Consider the following 22,388-nt stretch of genomic DNA (forward strand, 5'->3'; position numbering starts at 1 on the left):
TATACAAACACACACGCACACACACACACACATATATGTTGTTGTTGTTGTTAGTTGCTGTCGAGTTGTCCCCCAACTCATGGTGACCCCACGTGCGCAATGGGATCAGACCATTGTGATCCATGGTGTTTTCATTGGCTGATGTTTTGGAAGTAGATTGCCAGGTCTTTTTTCCTAGTCTGTCTTAATCTGGAAGCGCCACTGAAACCTGCTGAGCATCATGTCAACATGCAAGCCTCCACTGACAGCCAGGTAGTGGCTGCACTGAGACACAGTGGCCTCGAATCAAGTTTGGATCTCTGCATAGAAGGCAAGAATTCTACCACTGAACCACCACCACCCCCATGTGTTATATATCTGGTGGACTCAAATTGCCTACCAGTTGTGATAGATATTGACAAATTTCCTTCTGTAGAAGTTGTACCAACTTGTACTTCCGCCAGCCTTGTATGAGAGTGCTCTTTCCCTGAGAGAGCACTACTTTTTTAAAAAAAGCGAGAAGCTAGTAGAGGGAATGGAGCCCTGGTGCTGCACTGGTTAAGAACCTGGCTGCTAACCAAAAGGTTGGCAGTTCAAATCCACTAGCTACTCCTTGGAAACCTTATGGGGCAGTTCTGCTCTGTTCTGTAGGGTCGCTATGAGTCGAAATCAACTCGACAGCATCAGGTTTGGGTTTTTGGTTTAGTAGAGTGAAGAGACAGAGGAGACAGATAATCTAATTCAGCGGTTCACAACGTTAGGATCACCTAGAGTTCTTTTATAGCGTCACTACAAATCAAAATTGACTTGACAACAACGGGTAGAATTATTTTTTAAAAATACTGGTACCGGGGTCCCTTTGGCAGAGATTTTGATTTAATTGGTCTAGGTTGGAGCTCAGGCACTGATATTTTTTAAAAGCTTTGCATTTGTTTCTGAGGTACAACCAGGACTGAGAACCATTAAATGGTATCCAATGAGAATGCTAATCATCAAAGATCTTCAATGGCTGTTTTCCAAAAATTACAAGTACTTATTGAGTGCATACTAGTTGTCAGGTACTATGCTAGGCATATATCAGGGATGAAGACACACAAAGTTTCTGTCCCCATGGAATTTTTTTTTTTTTTTTGGTACATCTTTTTGCACTACATACAGTGTTGCAGCGCATAGTTTGCTGATGTTGTAATTTTCAGATGTTCACTCTCAGATGTTCCATTTTATGATTTACTGGCTTTGTCTGCAATTTAAAACTTGTAGTTTAATGAACTGATGATAGATTTAATCCTGAGAAGGCCAGGAAGTTGTCATTGTTATGTTGGAATTATCTTTTTATTTTGTTGGATAATATTAGCAAATGATGAAATCATATTCAGTATTAAGGCCCTGTGTGACTGTTAGGAGGATTGCCTTAGATGGCTCTTCCTCTTTAGTCTGATAGTCTGCTTTGTTATGTGTATGAAAGATTACTTCCTGGCTTCACACAGAAGAAGGTACAGATCCCCATGCCTGGAGTGGGCTCGCCCAAGTATATTAACTTAATATTTAGCAATGACCTACTCTTGCCCAGAACAGTGTTAGATGCTTTCCCATATATCATTTAAATCTTTAATCTTGCTGGGGCGACTGGATAAACAAATGGAAGAAAAGAAAAGTTGGAATCATATCTTACATCTTATACCAAGATAAATTTCATATGGATTAAAGGTTGAGCTTAAAAATATTAAATTATGAAAGTACTAGGGAAAATCATAGGCAATTGCTTTTGTAATGTGAACATGGTAAGGCCTTTCAAATTAGACATGACACATAGATAGGAGTGAGAGTGAGTGAGCACAAATGCAGGCAACAAGGAGGCAGGGAAATGGGCTCCCCCTAGAGGTTACGGCCTCCCATATCTAAAGCCTTCTGTAATGCAGCAATTGAGAAATCATCAGTCTTCTTTTACTTGTTTAATTTGTGGCAAGGGTTAGTAAATTCAGTTCTACGCGAAGGATTATTAAAGCACAGGTGGACGGGGGACCAGGAAGGCAAGGAGAAAGAATAGAAGAGGTCCTAGTGTTTATTTTTTGTCTTATGGGCTGAATTTCTCTCCTCCTGTTGCTGCTTTTGCTATAGTCCTGGAGAAGCTTTCCAATAAGCATCCAAAAAGAGTTAGGGAAGCCTGTTAAAAAATGCTATCAAGTACTAACTTTCTTTAAACTTTTACATCTTGTTAAAAACTTTATAAAGGGCTTTTTTACACCTTATCTCATCTCAACAACACTTTGAGATAGGCACTATACAGGGAATATTAGCCTACTTTTGTAACTAAAGAGTTTGACACTCAGAGAGGTTAAGTGACCTGCCCAAGGCCACCTGGGTAGTGAGTGGTCAGTGGACTCGTGATTCAATATTGAGTCTTGTGATGTTAAGCTTGTTTTCCTTCCCCTTCTAGACTGTGCTGATTCTGTACTGAGGCATCCTACATCATCAAGCATGGTGATACCAGTCTATTTAAAATAGGCAGTCTATATACTGAGGTGAGGACACTGAGCCAGAAACTCCCTGAGCTAAAATGGTTCCTGATTATAAATTAGGAATGAAACATCCTTTCATGCTGTTAGGTTAGGTCCCATTCATTTATATGACGGTCTCTTAACTTTGAGATCATGTACTCCTGTCAGGAAAATATTTGTAAATTATATACATGTACTACTATACTATGTCTGGTAAACCAACCAGTTGCTGTTAACGTTGATTCCGATTCATGGTGACCCCATGTGTGTCAGAGTAAGACTGTGTTCCATCAGGTTTTCAATGGCTAATTTTTAAGAAGTAGATAGCCAGGCCTTTCCTCCAGGGTGCCTGGGTGGACCCCAACCTCCAGTCTTTCAGTTAGCAGCACTAACTGTTTGAATCTAGGGATTCCTATCATGTCCATTAAAAACACATAAAACTAATAGAAGTTAAAAAGGATAAAATAAGGATGAAACAATTTGCTTTATTATATAAATTAAGGTATAAAAGCCCTTTTTATTCTTACTTAAAAAGAAATTATTATTAATTCAAGATAGTTACTTTTTATATGTCTTTTCCTAATCACAATGACTTCGTGCCAAGGCATGCTAATATACACTTTGGGAAAGGGTCATCTTTAACTATAACCAGTTGCCATGGAGTCAGTTCCAACTCATGATGACCCCATGAGTGTCAGAGCAGAACTGTGCACCATAGGGTTTTCAGTGACTGATTTTTCAGAAGTAGATTGCCAGGCCTTTCTTCCTGTTTTTAACTATAAACCCATTGCACTCTACTAAACAAAAAACCCAAACCAGTTCCCATCGAGTCGATTCTGACTCATAATGACCCTATAGGACCAAGCAGAACTGCCCCACGGGGTTTCCAAGGAGCAGCAGGTGAATTCGAACTGCCAACCTTTTGGTTAGCAGCCTGAGCTCTTAACCACTGCACCACCAGGGTTCCATTTATATAAATCCACTATTTCAGATAGTCTTCTTGATAATTTCAGATGTTTTGGCCAACTTCTCATTGAGTCTAATTAGATTGACATTTTTCAAATGTTATAATGTGGCTATCATGGACCTGTAACTAGAAGGAGGAAAAGTGTTAGCCCTGCTTTTTTCTTGTTATTTGCCTTGTTAGTATTACCGTTTATTGTGCAGTTTTTATGCAGGATTCTTTTTTGGCCACTTGTCCATTTTATGAAGGTTGGCTTAGTTAAAATAACAAGATAATCTGTGAATCCACGTAGCCAGGACTGTGAACTTCAACACATGGCAATATTTCGAAAGCAAATATGCAAGTGATGAAACACTGCCGTGCCCTTGGCCTTGGAGTACCTCTTCTCTCCTAGGACCCTGTATCCCTTTGTGACCTTCATTCACACTGAGAGCACCATTACCCAGCCATATAGTAAATATTAGCTATGTTTAATTTATTTCATATCTCTGTCAGTTAAGGGTATATAAATAAAAGTATTACTGTTTTCTTTTCACACCTCAGTGGATCTTCTTGCACTTTCCATGTTTACAGACCCAGGTAAAAAAACAAAACAAAACAAAACCCCACTGCATCAAGTCAATTCTGACTCATAGCGACCCTACAGGACAGAGCAGAACTGCCCCACAGGGTTTCCAAGGAGCACCTGGTGGATCTGAACTGCCAACCTTTTGGTTAGCAGCCATAGCACTTAACCAGTACGCCACCAGGGTTTCCCAGACCCAGGTAGCAAGAGCTTAATCAGCGTGGATTTTTTTTTTTTTTTTGGTATAATTTTTATCGTGCTTTAAGTGAAAGTTTACAAATCAAGTCAGTCTCTTGCACAAAAACCTGTATACACCTTGCTACACACTCCCAGTAACTCTCCCGCTAATGAGATAGCCTGCTCTCTCCCTTCACTCTCTCTTTTCGTGTCCATTTTGCCAGCTTCTAACCCCCTCCACCCTCTCATCTCCCCTCCAGGCAGGAGATGCCAACATAGTCTCAAGTGTCCACCAATCAGCATGGATTTTTAAGAGAGTGAAAATATTGCTTTCGTTTTGCTTCTGAGATATGTACTGTTATAATAGATGTTTAAAATGAGATGTATTTTATGCCACCTTTTGTGAAAGAAAGAAGGGAAAAGGAGTAAATATATATCTTCTCAATTTAATGAAAAGAACCATGTTGTTGGGTACTGTCAACTCGGTCCCAACTTACAGTGACCCTATGCACAACAGAACAAAACACTGCCCCGTACTGCGCCATCCTCATAATCATTGCTGTGCTTGAGCCCATAGTTGCAGCCCCTGTGTCAATCCATCTCATTGAGGGTCTTCCTCTTTTTCACTGACCTTCTACTTAACCAAGCATAATGTCTTTCTCCGGGGACTGATCCCTCCTGATAACATGTCCAAAGTATGTAGTATGTATGTACGTAAAATTCAATCACTCGATCTCTGGCATTGTTTTTATCAAGGCCATATTTCCCAACTACTGATCCTTTGTTTCCAACTTTCCCATACCAATCACCAGTAATTATTAGTGCATCCTGATTGAATATTCGATGAATTTCAGATTGCAGAAGTTGGTAAAAATCTTCAATTTCTTCATCTTTAGCCTTAGTGGTTGGTGCGTAAAGACTGTATGATTGTCGGATTCAAAATGACAAATACCAGTCCATTTTAGCCCACGAATGCCTAGGATATCGATCTTTATGCGTTCCATTTTATTTTTGATGATTTCCAATTTTCCTAGATTTATACTTCGTACATTCCATGTTCCAATTATTAATGGATGTTTACAGCTATTTCTTCTCATTTTGAGTTGTACCACATCAGCAAACAAAGGTCTTGAAAGCTTGACTCTGTACACACCGTTAAGGTCAACTCTGCTTTGACGAAGCAGCTCTTCCCCAGTCGTATTTTGAGTACCTTCCATCCTGAGGGGCTCATCTTCCGGCCTGTATCAGACAGTGTTCCGCTGCTATTCATAAGGTTTTCACTGGCTAATTCTTTTCAGAAGTAGACTGCTGGGTCCTTCTTCCTGGTCTGTCTTAGTCTGGAAGCTCAGTTGAAACCTGTCCTCCTTGGGTGACCCTGCTGATATCCGAATACCGGTGGCATGGCTTCCAGCATCACAGCAACGCACAAGCCCCCACAGTATGACAAACTGACAGACATGTGGGGGGAAAAGAACCATAGGAAGAATAAACTGGAGACTAGTGAGACTGATTATCTACAGGACATGGGGGCAAAGAGGTGGAAAGCACAGAGGGAAGGAGGCAGGAGAATGATACTTCTCTGAAAGTACCTTTAGCCCTAACTATATTTTTTTATTGGAATATATGTTTCCCATAATCAAAACAACCACAAGAGAAAAAAAGAAATATAATCAATACAGATGGGGCAAAAACCTTAAAATTGAATACAAACAGAAACAAATTAATCAAACCATATTTGAAATGAGTAATGTAACCACACTGAAAGGGGTAGGAAAGAGCTAACCCAAGTAACTTTTGAAAGTGGCATTTGGCTATATGTCCTCAGGCTAAAGGCCTACTCTGAAGAAATATTGCCCTCTAGTTAGTAGGCTTCTTTTTTCATAGGGATGGCTTAGCAATTCTGAAAGTACTTTCTATACATTTTAGGGTTGATCAAATAAGTAAATATATTATGGATAATGGGAGCCATTTTTCTCACTGTTGGAGAGGGAATTATAAATATGACAAGAAAGAGTGATAGAATGAACCCTGAAGTAATGGATGGAAGTATTAGTGTAAACTCATGGATTTTAATATATTTGTATAACTAGGTAAAGAAATAGATATAGACATATGTGTGTGGGTATCTAGATGTAGATATGGATATATGTGTGTCTGGAGTCTCTGGGTGGTACAAATGGCTAATGCGCTTGGCTGCTAACCAAAGGTTGACTGATTCCACTCAGAGGCACCTCGGAAGAAAGGCCTGGTGATCTATTACTGAAAAATCAACCATTAAAAACCATATGGAACACAGTTCTACTCTGACACATATAGGGTTGTCATGAGTCACAATCCATGGCAACTGGTTTTTGTTTTGTTTTTAATATGTGTGTCTATGTATATACAGAGGTCTGTTTCCCAGCTCTGTCTGCTAAGAGGGCCTAGAAGCAATGATACCTCAATAGTGCCCAGATCTTTGTTTCTAAATACTGTCATCCACTAAAGGGAACTTGGACTCCTTGGAGAAATGGCTGGAGCAGGGAAAGTACAGAATGAGCCTGGAACTTCTTTTTTTTATTATGCTTTAGGTGAAAGTTTACAGCTCAAGTTAATTTCTCATACAAAAATTTATAAACATATAGTTACGTGAAACTAGTTGCAATCCCTATAATGTGACAGCACACTCCCCCTGTGTTCCCTGTGTTCCCTGTGTCCATCCAACCAGCTCCTGTCCCTTCCTGCCTTCTCATCCTACCTCCAGACAGGAGTCGCCCATTTGGTCTTATGTATCTGCTTGAACTAAGAAACACACCCTTCATGAGTATTATTCTATGTTTTATAGTCCAGTCTAATCTTTGTCTGAAGAGTGGGCCTTGGGAATGGTTCTTGGGCTAAAAAGTAAGAAAGCGCTTAAAGAATGATAAAGGCATGTCAGAAAGACACAGGAACCAGATTAAAAGGGTTCCCACTGACCAAAAATGGAACAATTTGAACATCTAAATAAATAACAGTAGACAAAATTATAATCTCTAGACTAAAGTAAGAATCCATGACCCACACTAATATTAATGAATTAATTAGCTAATTAATTAATTAAAAGAAGGGAGTGGAAAGATACTAATGAAAAAATCATTTGGCAACTGTCATAATAGTAACTGACTCAGGCAAGAATATCAAGGATACTAAAAATAGTGGATGCAAGTTTGAAGAGTAACCAGATATTTAAATAACCTGAAAGCATACAGTGGTGAACCTGGCAGATCATCTTCACCAAAAGATCAAAGTCACCATTCCCAGTATGAGGACTATTTGACAGCATGTGCCTCCTGATGGGACACACTGAGAAGAACTCAGCATCACTTCAGTGGTATTCCTGCAGAAAGTGCCTGACCGGAATCTAACCATGAGGAAGCACAAACAAATCCAAATTAAGGGATGTTGTACAAATTAACTGGCCTGTGCACTTCAGACATGTCAGTGTAATGAAATGTGGCTCACTAAATGCAGTTCATTATCTTGGATTTTCTTTTCCTATGAAGGACATTGGAGCTCTGGTGGCGCAGTGGTTAAGAGCTACAGCTGCTAACCGAAAGGTCAGCAGTTCAAATCCACCAGCTGCTCCTTGGGCACCCTGTGGGGCAGTTCTACTCTGTCCTATAAAGTCACTATGAGTCGGAATTGACTCGATAGCAACAGGTTTGGTTTGGTATGAAGGACATTATTGGGAAGATTGGTGAAATCTGAATAAGGTCTGTAAATTAGGTAATAGTAAAATATCAGCTGTTAATTTTCCTGATTTTGATGATTGTACTGTGGTTATGTAATAATTCCTTGTTTTGAGGAAATGCGCATGGAGTATTGAGAGGCAAAGGGGCTTGTCTACATCTTTCTCTTAAACCATTCAGAAGAACGTATATAAGTGTATGTACAGAAAGAGGATAAAGCAAATGTACTAAAATATTAACATTTGAAGAATTTGGGGGGAGGGTATATAAGAATTGTTTGCATTTTTTGCAACTTTGCTGTCGGTTTGAAATTAAATCAAAATTTTAAGAAGTAAAAAAATAAAATGCACTCTAATGCAGCTATACAGTGAAAACTGAGTTCTGGACTAAAAGACAGGACTGGCAGATTCTGAAGGTCATTGTTGTCTGTTTCCATTCAGGTTACACCCTTGACTGCTTTGAAGTTCGCAGAACTCTCTGCTAAAGCTGGCTTTCCAAAAGGGGTAGTCAACATAATTCCGGGCTCAGGTAACCATCAAATAACCCACTTTGCTATGACCAATGAATGGTGCTGAATGGCTGTTTTCCCACCACAGTCGTCTCCTGAATTATAACTATATCAGAACTAAATACAGCTTACCAAACAGGTGACTTTGAGAATAAAGACACTTACGGTATGCTAGGATCTTAAAGTGAACATACATCGGAGGGTGGCACTGATTATACAACGTTATAAAACTACCCTAAGGTGGCCATTTTAGTTTTCAAAAAATACTTTGGAAGATAAAAACCAAGGCTTACCCATCATCTCTTGGGCTGACAGTTGCATGGAGGATGTCACATTAGATTTTTTTCAGTTTGCAATTAATACGGAAATTGTAAAACTTAAGGTTTCAGTGAGAGCTTAGAAATGCATGTCAGTGAATTCAAACCCACCCTCACCATGGATAGAACTTGAGTGGTGTTTTCATTTATGTTTTATTTCCTACTTGTACAGGTGGCATAGCAGGACAACGCCTTTCTGAGCATCCGGACATCCGCAAACTTGGTTTCACTGGTTCCACTCTTATTGGCAAACAGATCATGAAAAGGTATTTGTTTTAATGTGTCAATTTGCTGCAGATACCATTTAACAATTTTTTTTTAAAATACGGTGATTTTGCAGGGAGACAAACCACATCAAATTTAGAAGAGAAATCTATTGATCACTGCTGCGTATTTAAATATAATAATAATTAAAAAAAAAAAAGCACTTTCTAAAATGTTAAAGCTCACGGTCATTAAAACTAGAACTATATCAAAATTCTACACTCCACTGGTAGCTTGAACATTCCAGCACACACAAAGAATTTTTTTTGCACTGAAGTTGCAGCCCAAATTATTTTTGAGAGCATAGGTAAGGAATTAAAAAGGCATATACATGACAAGTCTGGATTATTTATAAAATGAACTCCTAAAAAGCAATAACGTTAGTTTAAAAAAAAATTGAAAACAACCTAAACATCCAAAATAAGACTGTGGTTAAAGTATGTCAATGTAATAGAATACTGTGGAGTTACTATATTCATGCAGAGTGTCAAATAACATAGAAAAATTGTTATTAAAATGGCAAATAGAAGGAACAATAATGCATAAAATTGTATATATTGGGTAGTTCCAACCATGTTAAACAAAACATATCAAAGTATATCAAAATGGTAGAAACAATTATTGTTGAGCCATGGAATGGAACTATGTGATTTTTTTCTTCTTTCTCCATTTTTGGGGATATTTTCCAGATGTTTTAAACAAGAATACTTTTGTAAGAAGGGAAAAATGACCGACACACTTTAAAAATTTAATAATTGGAGGCAGGCCCAAGATGGCAGAGTAGTCAGATGCTTCCAATGATCCCTCTTACAACAAAGACCTGAAAAAACAAGTGAAACAATTATATTTATGACAAGCTAGGATCCCTGAATATCAAAGGCAAAGTTAGAAAACAGACCGAGCGGCAGAGAGCAGGAGAGACAGTTCAGAAGCAGAAAGGATTTGCCAGACCTGAATTGCTGGGAACCCTCAGGCACCATTCCCGGGAGCGACTGTGGAGGCTGGTGGTAGCATTTGGCCACAGTTTCCTCAGGGAGAGACAGCCAGCCGCACAGCCTACTCACACCTCTGGAACCAGAGAAGAACAGCACTCACAACAAGAGCTAAGTACTTGTGTATACTTTACCATGCCCCCTGTCCCCAAGCTGTCTTGAGTGGCTCTTGATTTCCCTGGGCTTGAGATAGGCTCTGCTGAGTGCTCTGAGCCATTCTCCTGGTCTTGGAGAAGGAATAAATTCACAATTGGGGGAAAAGATAATCTGCCAGTTCTACTAACCTGGGGAGCTCATGACAGAGGTGGCTTCTGTCCAGGCATAAATGGTCTGTGGACTTTGAATACCTTTCCCCCCTGCATGGACCTGTGTGGGCCTATTTCAGGAGAATAGGCCCTTGTTGGAAGACTACAGCTGTTTCAGCTGTGCGGTGGAGAGGTGGGTGTTTAATGTTTGACACCACTTTGCCTATTAAACAGGGTCCTCACCTACCCACATCAAGGACTTGAGGACTGGTGACTTCACTCAGGTCACCTAGCCACCCGTGACAGGGGTCCAAAGGATAATGGGTACCTCCCAGTCCTTACAACCAAAAGCATTGGGTGCCTGTGGTCCATCTGCAGAATCCACCCACCTGTGTGCTGTAGGGAACAGGGAAGCACGTTCCTCACAGACACTCGGGGAACAGTTGTCAGCCACCTGTCTTGTTCAGAGTGTGACCCCCTGCTGCAACCAGATACCAGTACCTACACCAATCATCCCTGCCCCTCTAAAACTGTAGGACAGATCCTGTACCACACACTTGATGATCAATAACCTGCACACCTGAGCTGAATCTATACAAGAAAAGTGAATGGACTCCTAGGGTGATATACCTGAAAACAGCTCTAGCCATCTGGTGACAGGATGTTAGAGCTTCAAAGGCAAAAATAATCAAGCTAGCTCACTCAAAAAACCTATTTGGCCATATCAAAACAAAACAAAGCAAACAAAAATAAACTAATACAGTATTAATACAATGACCTATAGATGGCTCAGAAACAACAGTCAATATCAAATCACATAAAGAAGCAGACCATGATTGCTTCACAAGCTCTCAAAACAAAGAGTCAATGGATCTTCTGGATGAAGGCACCTTCCTGGAATTACTGGATGTACAATACAAAATGTTAATATAAAGAACTCTTCAAGACGTCAAGAAGGAGATCAGAAAGGAGATGAGGCAATATACAGAACAAGCCAAGGAACACACAAATAAAGCAGTTGAAGAAATTAAAAAGGTTATTCAAGAACATAATGAAAAATTTAATAATCTGCAAGAATCCATAGAGACAGCAATCAAAAATTCAGAACATTAACAATAAAATTACAAAATTAGACAACTCAGTAGGAAGTCAGAGGAGCAGAATTGAACAAGTAGAAGGCAGAATCAGTGAGATTGAAGATAAAGTGCTTCACACCAATATATTTGAAGAAAAATCAGCTAAAAGAATTTTAAAAAATGAAGAAACCCTAATAATTACGTGGGACTCTATCAAGAGAAATAACCTATGAGTGATTGGAGTACCAGAACAGGGAGGGACAACAGAATACACAGAGAGAATTGTTGAAGATTTGTTGGCAGAAAACCTCCCTGATATCATGAAAGATGAAAAGATACCTATCCAAGATACTTATCAAACTCCACATAAAGTAGATCTTAAAAGAAAGTCACCAAGACATATTATAACCAAACTTGCCAAAATCAAAGATAAAGACAGAATTTTAAGAGCAGTTAGGGATAAATGAAAAGTCGCCTACAAAGGAGAGTCAATAAGAATAAACGCGGACTACTCGGCAGAAACTGTGTAGGCAATGGGATGACTTATGTAAAGAACTGAAGGAAAAAAATTGTCAGCCAAGAGTCATATATCCAGCAAATCTGTCTCTCAGATATGAAGGTGAGATTAGCACATTTCAAGATAAACAGAAGTTTAGGGCATTCATAAAAACCAAACCAAAACTACAAGAAATGCTAAAGGGAGTTCTCTGGTTAGAAAATCGATAATATCAGATATCAACCCAAGACTAGAACACTAGACAGAGCAATCAGATGTCAACCCAGATAGAGAAATCACAAAAATAGATCAAGATAAAAAAAACACTCAAAACAGGGAAACAGTGATGTTATTACGTAAAAGAAGGCTGCATTAAAATAATAAGGAGGGACTAAGAAATGTAGTCATAGGTCTTTCATATGGAGAGGAAGATAAGGTGATATAAAGAAATAAAAGTTAGGTCTAAACTTAGAAAAATAGGGGTAACTATTAAGGCATCCACAAAGGAAACTAACTATCCTACTCATCAAAATAAAATACAAGAAAAAAATAGACTCAGCAGAAACAAAATCAACAGCAACGAATAAGAGGAAGAGACAATATATAAAGATAAACTACTCAGCACAAAAAGTTAAGTGTGAAAAAGAAACTGTCGACAACACACAAAAAAACACATCAAAATGGCAGCACTAAGTTCATGTCTATCCATAATTACGCTGAATGTAAATGGACTAAATGCACCAATAAAGAGACAGAGAGTGGCAGAATGGATAAAAAACATGATCCATCTATATGCTGTCTACAAGAGACACACCTTAGAATTAGAGACACAAACAAACTAAAACTCAAAGCATGGAAAAAAATATATCAAGCAAGTAACAATCAACAAAGAGCAGGAGTGGCAATATTAACTTCTGACAAAATAGACTTTAAAGTTAAATCCACCACAAAGGATAAGGAAGGACACTATGTAATGATTAAAGGGAAGATAAGACAGGAGGATATAACCACATTAAATATTTATGCACCCAATGACGGGGCTGCAAGATACATAAAAGAAACTGTAACAGCATTGAAAAGTGAGATAGACCGCTCCACAATTATGGTAGGAGACTTCAACACACCACTTTGGGTGAAGGACAGGAAATCCAGAAAGAAGCTCAATAAAGACACGGAAGATCTAAATGCCACAATCAACCAACTTGACCTTATAGACATATATAGAACACTCCATCAAACAGCAGTCAAATATACTTTCTTTTCTAGTGCACATGGAACATTCTCTAGAAAAGACCACATATTAGGTCATAAAGCAAGCCTTAGCACAATCCAAAACACGGAAATATTACGAAGCTTCTTCCCTGACCATAAGGCCATAAAAGTAGAAATCAATAACAGAAAAAGCAGGGAAAAGAAATCAAAATGCTTGGAAACTGAAGAATACCCTCCTCAAAAATGATTGGGTTATAGAAGACATGAAGGATGAAATAACAAAATTCATAGAATCCAATGAGAATGAAAACACTTCCTATCAGAACCTTTGGGACACAGCGAAAGCAGTGCTCAGAGGCCAATTTGTATAAATAAATGTACACATACAAAAAGAAGAAAGTGCTAAAATCAAAGAATTATCTCTACAACTTGAACAAATAGAGAGCAACAAAAGAAACCATCAGGCACCAGAAGAAAGCAAATAATAAAAATTAGGGCAGAATTAAAAGAAATAGAGAACAGAAAAACAATTGAAAGAGTTAGCAAGACCAAAAGCAGGTTCTTTGAAAAAAATTAGAAAAATTGATAAACCACTGGCCAAACTGACAAAAGAAAAACAGGAGAGGAAGCAAATGACCTGAATAAAAATGAGATGGGAAATATTACAACAGATCCAACTGAAATTAAAAGAATTATATCAGATTACTATGAAAAAATTGTTCTCTTACAAAACCTAGAAGAAATGGATGAATTTCTAGAAACACAGTACCTACCTAAACTAACATAAACAGAGGTAGAACAACTAAATAAACCCATAACAAAAGGAGAGATTGAAATGGTAATCAAAAAACTCCCAACAAAAAAAGAGCCCTGGCCCTGATGGCCTGCAGAGTTCTACCAAACTTTCAGAACATAGAAAAGGACAGTATACTCGCAAACTCTTACTATGAAGCCAGCATATCCCTGATACCAAAACCAGGTAAAGATATCACAAAAAAAGAATATTACAAAAACTTAGATGCAAAAATCCTCAACAAATTCTAGCCAATAGAGTTCAACAACATATCAAAAAAATAATTCACCACTCCGAGTGGAATTCATACCAGGTATGCAGGGATGGTTCAACATTAGAAAAACAATTAATGTAATCCATCATACACATAAAACAAAAGACAAGAAGCACATGATCTTATCAATTGATGCAGAAAAGGTGTTTGAAAAAGTTCAATACCCATTCATGATAAAAAGTCTCAGCAAAATAGGAATAGAAGAAAAATTCCTCAACATAATAAAGGGCATTTATACAAAGCCATCAGCCAACATCATCCTAAATGGAGAAAGTCTGAAAGCATTCCCCTTGAGACTGGGAACCAGATGAGGATGCCCTTTATCACCACTCTTATTCAACATTGTGCTGGAGGTCCTAGCCAGAGCAGTTAGGCTAGACTGAGAAATAAAGGGCATCCAGATTGGTGAGGAAGAAGTAAAATTATCTCTATTTGCAGATGACATGATCTTATACACAGAAAACCCTAAGGAATCCTCAAGAAAACTACTGAAACTAATAGAAGAGTTCAGCAGATTATCAGGATACAAGATAAACTTACAAAAATCAGTTGGATTCCTCTACACCAACAAGAAGAACGTGGAAGAGGAAATCATCAAATCAATACCATTTACAGTAGCCCCCAAGAAGATAAAATACTTAGGAATAAACCTTACCAGAGACATAAAAAACCTATACAAAGAAAACTATAAGACACTACTGCAAGAAACCAAAAGACACCTATATAAGTGGAAAAACATACCTAGCTCATGGATAGGAAGCCTTAACATTGTAAAAATGTCTACTCTTCCGAAAGCAATCTATAGATACAATGCAATTCTGATCTAAATTCCAACGACATTTTTTAATGAGATGCAGAAACAAATCCCCAACTTCATATGGACGGGAAAGAGGCCCCAGATAAGTAAAGCATTACTGAAAAAGAACAAAGTGGGAGGCCTCAGTCTACCTAATTTTAGAACCTATTATACTGCCACAGTAGTCAAAACAGCCTGGTACTGGTACAACAACAGATGCATAGACCAATGGAACAGAATTGAGAATCCAGATATAAATCCATCCACATATGAGCAGCTGATATTTGACGAAGGCCCAAAGGCAGTTAAATGGGGAAAAGACAGTCTGTTTAATGAATGGTGCTTGCATAACTGGATATCCATCTGCAAAAGAAACAAGACCCATACCTCACACCATGCACAAATACTAACTCAAAATGGATCAAAGACCTAAATATAAAATCTAAAACGATAAAGATCATGGAAGAAAAAATAGGGACAACCCTAGGAGCCCTAATACATGGCATAAACAGTATACAAAACATTACTAAAAATGCAGAAGAGAAACTAGATAACTGGAAGCTCCTAAAAATCAAACACCTGTGCTCATCCAAAGACTTCACCAAAAGAGTAAAAAGACTATCTACAGACTGGGAAAAAGTTTTTAGCTATGACATTTCTGATCAGTGTCTGTTCTCTAAAATCTACATGATACTGTAAAAACTCAACTATAAAAAGACAACCAAATTAAAAAATGGGCAAAGGATATGAACAGACACTTCACTAAAGTAGACATTCAGGTAGCTAACGGATACATGAAGAAATGCTCACGATCATTAGCCATTAGAGAAATGCAAATCAAAACTATAATGAAATTCCATCTTACTGCAGCAAGGCTGGCATTAATCCAAAAAACACAAAATAATAAATGTTGGAGAGGTTGTGGAGAGACTGGAACACTTATACACTGCTGGTGGGAATGCAAAATGGTAGAACCACTTTGGAAATCAATTTGGCGCTTCTTTAAAAAACTAGAAATAGAACTACCATACAATCCAGCAATCCCACTCCTTGGAATACATTCTAGAGAAATAGGAGCCTTTACACGAACAGATATATGCACACCCATGTTTACTGCAGCACTGTTTACAATAGCAAAAAGATGGAAGCAACCAAGGTGCCCATCAATGGATGAATGGATAAGTAAATTATGGTATATTCAGACAATAGAATACTATGCATTGAGAAAGAACAACGATGAATCTGTGAAACATTTCATAACATGGAGGAATCTGGAAGGCATTATGCTGAGTGAAATTAGTTGCAAAAGGACAAATATTGTATGAGACCACTATTATAAGAATTCCAGGAATAGTTTAAACACAGAGGGAAATATTCTTTGATGGTTATGAGAGTGGGGACGGAGGGAGGGAGAGGGGTTTTCACTAATTAGGTAGTAGATAAGAACTATTTTAGGTGAGTGGAAAGACAACACACAATACAGGAGAGGTCAGCACAACTAGGCTAAACCAAAAGCAAAGAAGTTTCCTGAATAAACTGAATGCTTCGAAGGCCAGTGTAGCAGGGGCAAGGATTTGAGGACCATGGTTCCAGGGGACATCTAGGTCAATTTGCATAATAAAATCTATTAAGAAAACATTCTGCATCCCACTTTGGAGAGTGGCATCTGGGGTCTTAAACGCTAGCAAGCAGCCATCTAAGATGTGTCGATTGGTCTCAACCCACCTGGAGCAAAGGAGAATGAAGAACACCAAAGACACAAGGTAGTTATGAGCCCAAGAGACAGAAAGGACCACATAAACCAGAGACTACATCAGCCTGAGACCAGAAGAACTAGATGGTGCCTGGCTACAATGACTGCCCTGACAGGGAACACAACAGAGAACCCCTGAGGGAGCAGAAGAGCAGTGGGATGTAGACCTCAAATCCCCATAAAAAGACCATACATAATGGTCTGACTGAGACTGCAAGGACCCCAGAGGTCATGGTCCCTAGACCTCCTGTTAGTCCAAGACAGGAACCATTCCCAAAGCCAACTCTTCAGAGACGGGTTGGACTGGGCTATGGGATAGAAAATGATACTGGTGAGACCTGATCTTCTTGGATCAAGTAGACACATGCGACTATGTGGGCAGCTCCTGTCTGGAAGGGAGATGAAAGGGCAGAGGGGGTTAGAAACTGGCTGTGAATGGACAGGAAGATAGAGAGTGGAGGGAAGGAGTGGGCTATCTCACTGGGGGAGAGCAACGGGGAGTATATAGCAAGGTATTTATTAATTTTCATATGAGACACTGATTTGTAAACTTTCACTTAAGGCACAATATAAATTAAAAAAAAATTGTCATCAGGTTGTAAAAAAAAATTGTCATCAGGTTGTAAAAAAAAAAAATTAATACTTGTTTCCCAGTGCTGCAATAATCTGATTGGAGGTGGAATTCTCTTGCCAGGTCTTTGTTACCAAAATTCCTATATTTATAAACTGGATTTTTCCATGAGAGTCTTCTATTGTTTGACTACAGAATTTTCAAAAACTTTTTGTTATGGAAAATTCTAAGGTATACAGAGCACACAGTGTAGCATACTGAACTCCCATGTGCTCATCACCCCGTGTGAATAGTCAGCACCATTCCAGCATTTGTGCTTTATCTTTCAATAACTTTCTTAAAATTTCTGATTTGCAATCTCATTACCTGTAAAAGAGATAGTTTACATATCATCCAGTATATGTGGGGATTAAATGAGATAAAATCTAGGAACAACTTAAAAGTCTCTTCAGAATAGCATGTGCTCAGTAAATAGTAACTATTGTTATTATAACGTTTATCACAGTGTTTACTTCTTTGCAGGCATAATGCCATACCCTTTTAGATACAGCCTTATGCACTTAATACCTAGTGGTAATCTATCATTAAAAAAGCAAGTAAGCAAGCAAGACAGAGATTTTTACTAATTTTTTTTTTTTTTTTCCAGCTGTGCTGTAAGTAACTTGAAGAAAGTTTCCCTCGAGCTTGGTGGCAAATCCCCGCTTATCATTTTCAATGACTGTGAAATTGACAAGGCAGTGCGAATGGTAAGAGAGGGTCAAATCCAAGTAAATAGGTGCCTCCTTCTAAAACGCATTTCACCTCTTTATTTATCCGAGGTCTTGAAAGGAGATTTGGATTTGTCTAGTTATAAATAAAAATCTTTTTATGTTTAGATTTGGGAATATTCAGAGCACTTAATTTTTAAAATACAGTATTTTATAATTTGTCTGATTAAAGTTCATTTTAAAATGGAATATAAGTCATAACAGCCATGTCAAAAAGCTCAAAAGATATTTTGATGAGAGTTCCAACTCCTTTTCCTTTTGTTCCCCTCAGTATCCTACTCCATCCACCTAAACAGCTCTGCTTTTATCTTTTTTTTTTTAATGAAATTAGTTTTATTAGTATATTAAGGGGATGCAAGTTGAATTATTCCAAGTGTGGTTGGAAACAAATCAGTATTCTTAATAGTTCTAAAACCACCAAACCCAGTGCAATGGAGTCGATTCCAACTCATAATGATCCTAGAGGATAGCGTAGAACTGCCCCATAGAGTTTCCAAGGAGCACCTGGCGGATTCGAACTGCCGACCCTTTGGTTAGCAGCCATAGCACTTAACCACTGCACCACCAGGTTTCCTCTTAATAACTGGCGTGGTTAAATGTATATAAGTTTTCAGTTTATCTTACGGCTCTAAACTATGTGCCTGTTTGGTAAAATGGCATGGGTGTTAAACATATTTGATAGTTGAATTTTATTCAGAAGGACACGGTATCTGAGTTGTAATGATTAAACACTGTCATATAAAGGAATATGAATTAATATTACCTATACTTTTTTTAATACTTCATAAATTTTTTTAGTAATTTATTTTTGTTGTTTTTGTATCCACAGCAAAGCATATACCAATTCAACAATGCTACATGCACAGTTCAGTCACGTTGATTAGTCTTCAAGTTGTGCAGCCATTCTCACCTTCCTTTTCCTGATTATTCCTCTGCCATGAACATAAATCCACTGCCCCCTAAGTTCCTAGCTAACCTCTCAAGTTGCTGTTGTCAATTTGATTCCATGTAACTCATTCTTTAAAAGAGCACAGTGCTCAAGGCAGACGTTCTTTATTAAGTAAGCTATTGTCTGGTTTAAAGAAGACTTCAGGGAATACTATTGGTTTACTGTGGCAGCTCCTCTTTGAACAGGTTCCCAGGTACCCTCTCAGAGTTAGTAATGCCCTTGTTTGTGCTCCCAGGACAATTATTAAATGTGAGTGAAAGTGATGTGCTCTTTAAGAGCTAATGAGTAGTACCCCATGCCCTCTTTTCCTCTGCCACAGAACTAGCAATATTTAGACAGTGGCTGCTATGTCAGCCTGGTCCCGGAGTCAGAATAGCACGGAAGTATGGATAGGTAGCAAAAGATTTGTTGATTAAAGAAACTGATAGCTGGGGATTGCTTGTTACTACAGCACTAACTGACCTATGCTGATTGATATGGAGCCCTGGTGGCACAGTGGTTAAGCGTTCGGCCACTGTATTAGTCATCTAGTGCTGCCCTAACAGAAATACCACCAGTGGATGCCCTTAACAAAGAGAGAAATTGATTTTCTCACAGTCTAGTAGGTTACAAGTCCAAACTCAGGGTGTCAGCTCCAGGGGAAAGCTTTCTCTCTCTGTCAGCTCTGGAGGAAGGTCCTCGTCCTCAATCTTTGCGTGGTCGAGTTGCTTCTCAGGCACAGGGACCCCAGGCCCAAAGGATGTGCTCTGCTTCTGGTGCTGCTTTCTTCGTGGTATGAGGTCCCCCACTCTCTGCTTGCTTTCCTTTTATCTCTTGAGAGATAAAAGGTGGTGCAGGCCACACCCTAGGGAAGCTCCCTTTACCTTGGACTAGGGAGGTGACCTGGGGAAGGGTGGTGTTACAATCCCACCCTAATCCTCTTAACATAAAAATTAAAATCACAAAATGGAAGACAACCACACATGGCCTAACCAAGTTGATACACACATTTTTGGGGGGACACAATTCAATCCATGACAGCTGCTAACCAAAAGGTCAGCAGTTTGAATCCACCAGCTGCTCCTTGGAAACCCTATGGGGCAGTTCTACTCTGTCCTATAGGGTCGCTATGAGTAGGAATCAAGTCGAGGGCAACAGGTTTGGGTTTTTTTTAGTTGTTGTTACTAATTGATACATTCTGTTTTAGACCTAGTATATTATTATTTTTAAAATTTTATTGTGCTTTAGGTGGAAGTTTATAGCTCAAGTTAGTTTCTCATTCAAAAAGGTATACACACACTATTTTGTGACATTGGTTGCAATCCCCACAATGCAACTGCACGCTCCCCCTTTTCACCCCAGGTTCCCTGTGTCCATTCAGTCCTGTCCCTTTCTGCTTTCTTGTCTTGCTTTTGGGCAGGAGTTGTCTGTTTGGTCTTGTATATTTGATTGAACTAAGAAGCATGTCGTTCACGTGTGTTATTGTTTGTTTTATAGGCCGAGCTAATCTTTGTCTGAAAAGCAGGCTGCAGGAGTGGTTTCAGTTCTGAGTTAACAGAGTACCTGGGAGCCATAGTCTCAGGGGTTCCTCCTGTCTCTGTCAGACAAGTCATTAAGTCCGGTCTTTTATTGTGAATTTGGATTTTGTCCTACATTTTTCTCTGCCCAGGACTATCTGTTGTTGTCCCTGTCAGAGCGGTCTGTGGTGGTAGCTGAGCACCATCTAGTTCTAGGCTCAGGCTGGTGGAGGCTCTGGTTCATGTGGTCCTTTAGTCCTCTGGGCTAATATTTTCCTTGTGTCCTCTTTTGTTTTCTTTATTCTTCTTTGCTCTGGATGGGATGGGACCAGTAAATGTATCTTAAATGGCTGCTCACAAGTTTTTAAGATCCCAGATGCTACTCTCCAAAGTAGGATGTAGAACATTTTCTTTATGAACTGTTATGCCAATCAACCTACATGTCCCCCTAGACTGTGATCCCCAGCCCCCAGCCTCAGCAACTCAGTCCAGCAAGGCGTTTAGATGTTTCTAGGAAACTTCTGTACCTTTGCTTTGGTCAGGTTGTGCGGACTTCCGCTATATTGTGTGTTGTCTTTCCCTTCACCAACATTGACACTTGTCTACTATCTAGTTAGTGATTTCCCCTCCCCACCTTCCTAACCATCAAATAATTTTTTTTTGCCTGCGGGTAAACCTTTTCTTGAGTTTTTATAATAGTGGTGTCATACAATACTTGTCCTTTTGTGACTGACTCATTTCACTTAGCATAATGCTGTCCAGATTAGTCCATATTGTGAGATGTTTTATGGACTCATCATTGTTCTTTTTCAATGCGTAGTACTGTATTGTGTGTATGTACCATAATTTGTTTATCCATTCATCTATTGATGGCATTTAGGCTGTTTCTATCTTTTTGCTATTGTGAATAGGAGTGCAATGAACATAGGTGTGCATATGTCTATTTGTGTAACAGCTCTTATTTCTCTAGGGTATATTCCTAGGAGAGGGATTGCTGGATCATATGGTATTTCTATTTCTAGCTTTTTAAGGAAGTGCCATATTGTTTTCCAAAGTGGAATGTTAAATAGTACAACCACTTTGGAAAACAATCTGCTTTCTCTTTTACAAATTGGGTTTCTGGTAAGATTTTCTATATACAACAAAGAGTTCCATATAAAAACATAACTGCAATGTCAATTTCCTGGTCTTAACAATGTAAAATGGTTTTATAAGATACCATCATGTGGAAAGCTGGGTAAAGGGTACAAAAGACCTCTTGTACTATTTTTGTAACTCCTTATGAGTCTTAAACTATTTCAAAGTATAAAAAATTATTTTTCAAAAACTTAAAGGTTAAAATAAAAATCATTCACCTAGACCTCATTCTTCATTTCTGAGATATGAGCATACAATGAGCGGATGCTGGATACAGATTGTGCCAACGCGTCTTAAACTTCTGGTGGAAGCTTATGGTCTTCCAAGTTCTGTGCTATGTATCTTCTAGCCTATGCACTGAGTCGAACCTGTTCACCGTTCCCCATAACTGCAAACTTAATGAACACTCACAGCAAAACTTTGCCACGTAAGGGAGCCAAAGGAAACAGAGCAGTCTGGGAGTTAAGGAAGGGCCAAGCACTTCTGTGGCCAGAGCCTGTGGGGTGGCCCATCTGAGGTTTCAGAGACAATGTCTGTAGGTGCATGGACCAACATCAGGAGTCAGGACTTTCTCGGATATCTGGGTTTCTGAGAGCCTTCCAGAGAGGTGCCTGGGGAAAACACAAAAAAGGGAATAGGGATTTTTACTCTACCACAGTCCATTACATTCTTAGCACATCAAGCTGAACGTTAGTCTTCACTAGATATCTTACACCATTAATTGTACAACATAAATAAAAAGGAATGAATAAACATTGCAAAGGGTGAAATAGGAGCCCTCGTGGCACAGTGGTTAAGACGTACAGCTGCTAACCAAAAGGTTGGTAGTTCAAATCCACCAGCTGCTCCTTG

The 22,388-nt window shown here is 38.9% G+C and overlaps 1 protein-coding gene across 1 annotated transcript in view; it reads left to right on the top strand.

The window, feature by feature from the left end:
* Positions 1–22,388, top strand: part of ALDH1L2 (aldehyde dehydrogenase 1 family member L2) — a 95,439-nt gene that overhangs the window by 52,174 nt on the left and 20,877 nt on the right. The window contains exons 16-18 of the mRNA XM_003405640.4: positions 8,331–8,418; positions 8,888–8,981; positions 17,834–17,933. Coding sequence (XP_003405688.1) covers positions 8,331–8,418; positions 8,888–8,981; positions 17,834–17,933 — 282 coding nt within the window. The remainder of the gene's footprint in view (positions 1–8,330; positions 8,419–8,887; positions 8,982–17,833; positions 17,934–22,388) is intronic.

The sequence above is a fragment of the Loxodonta africana genome, chromosome 4 (genome assembly GCF_030014295.1).
Source record: "Loxodonta africana isolate mLoxAfr1 chromosome 4, mLoxAfr1.hap2, whole genome shotgun sequence".
NCBI lineage: Eukaryota > Metazoa > Chordata > Mammalia > Proboscidea > Elephantidae > Loxodonta > Loxodonta africana.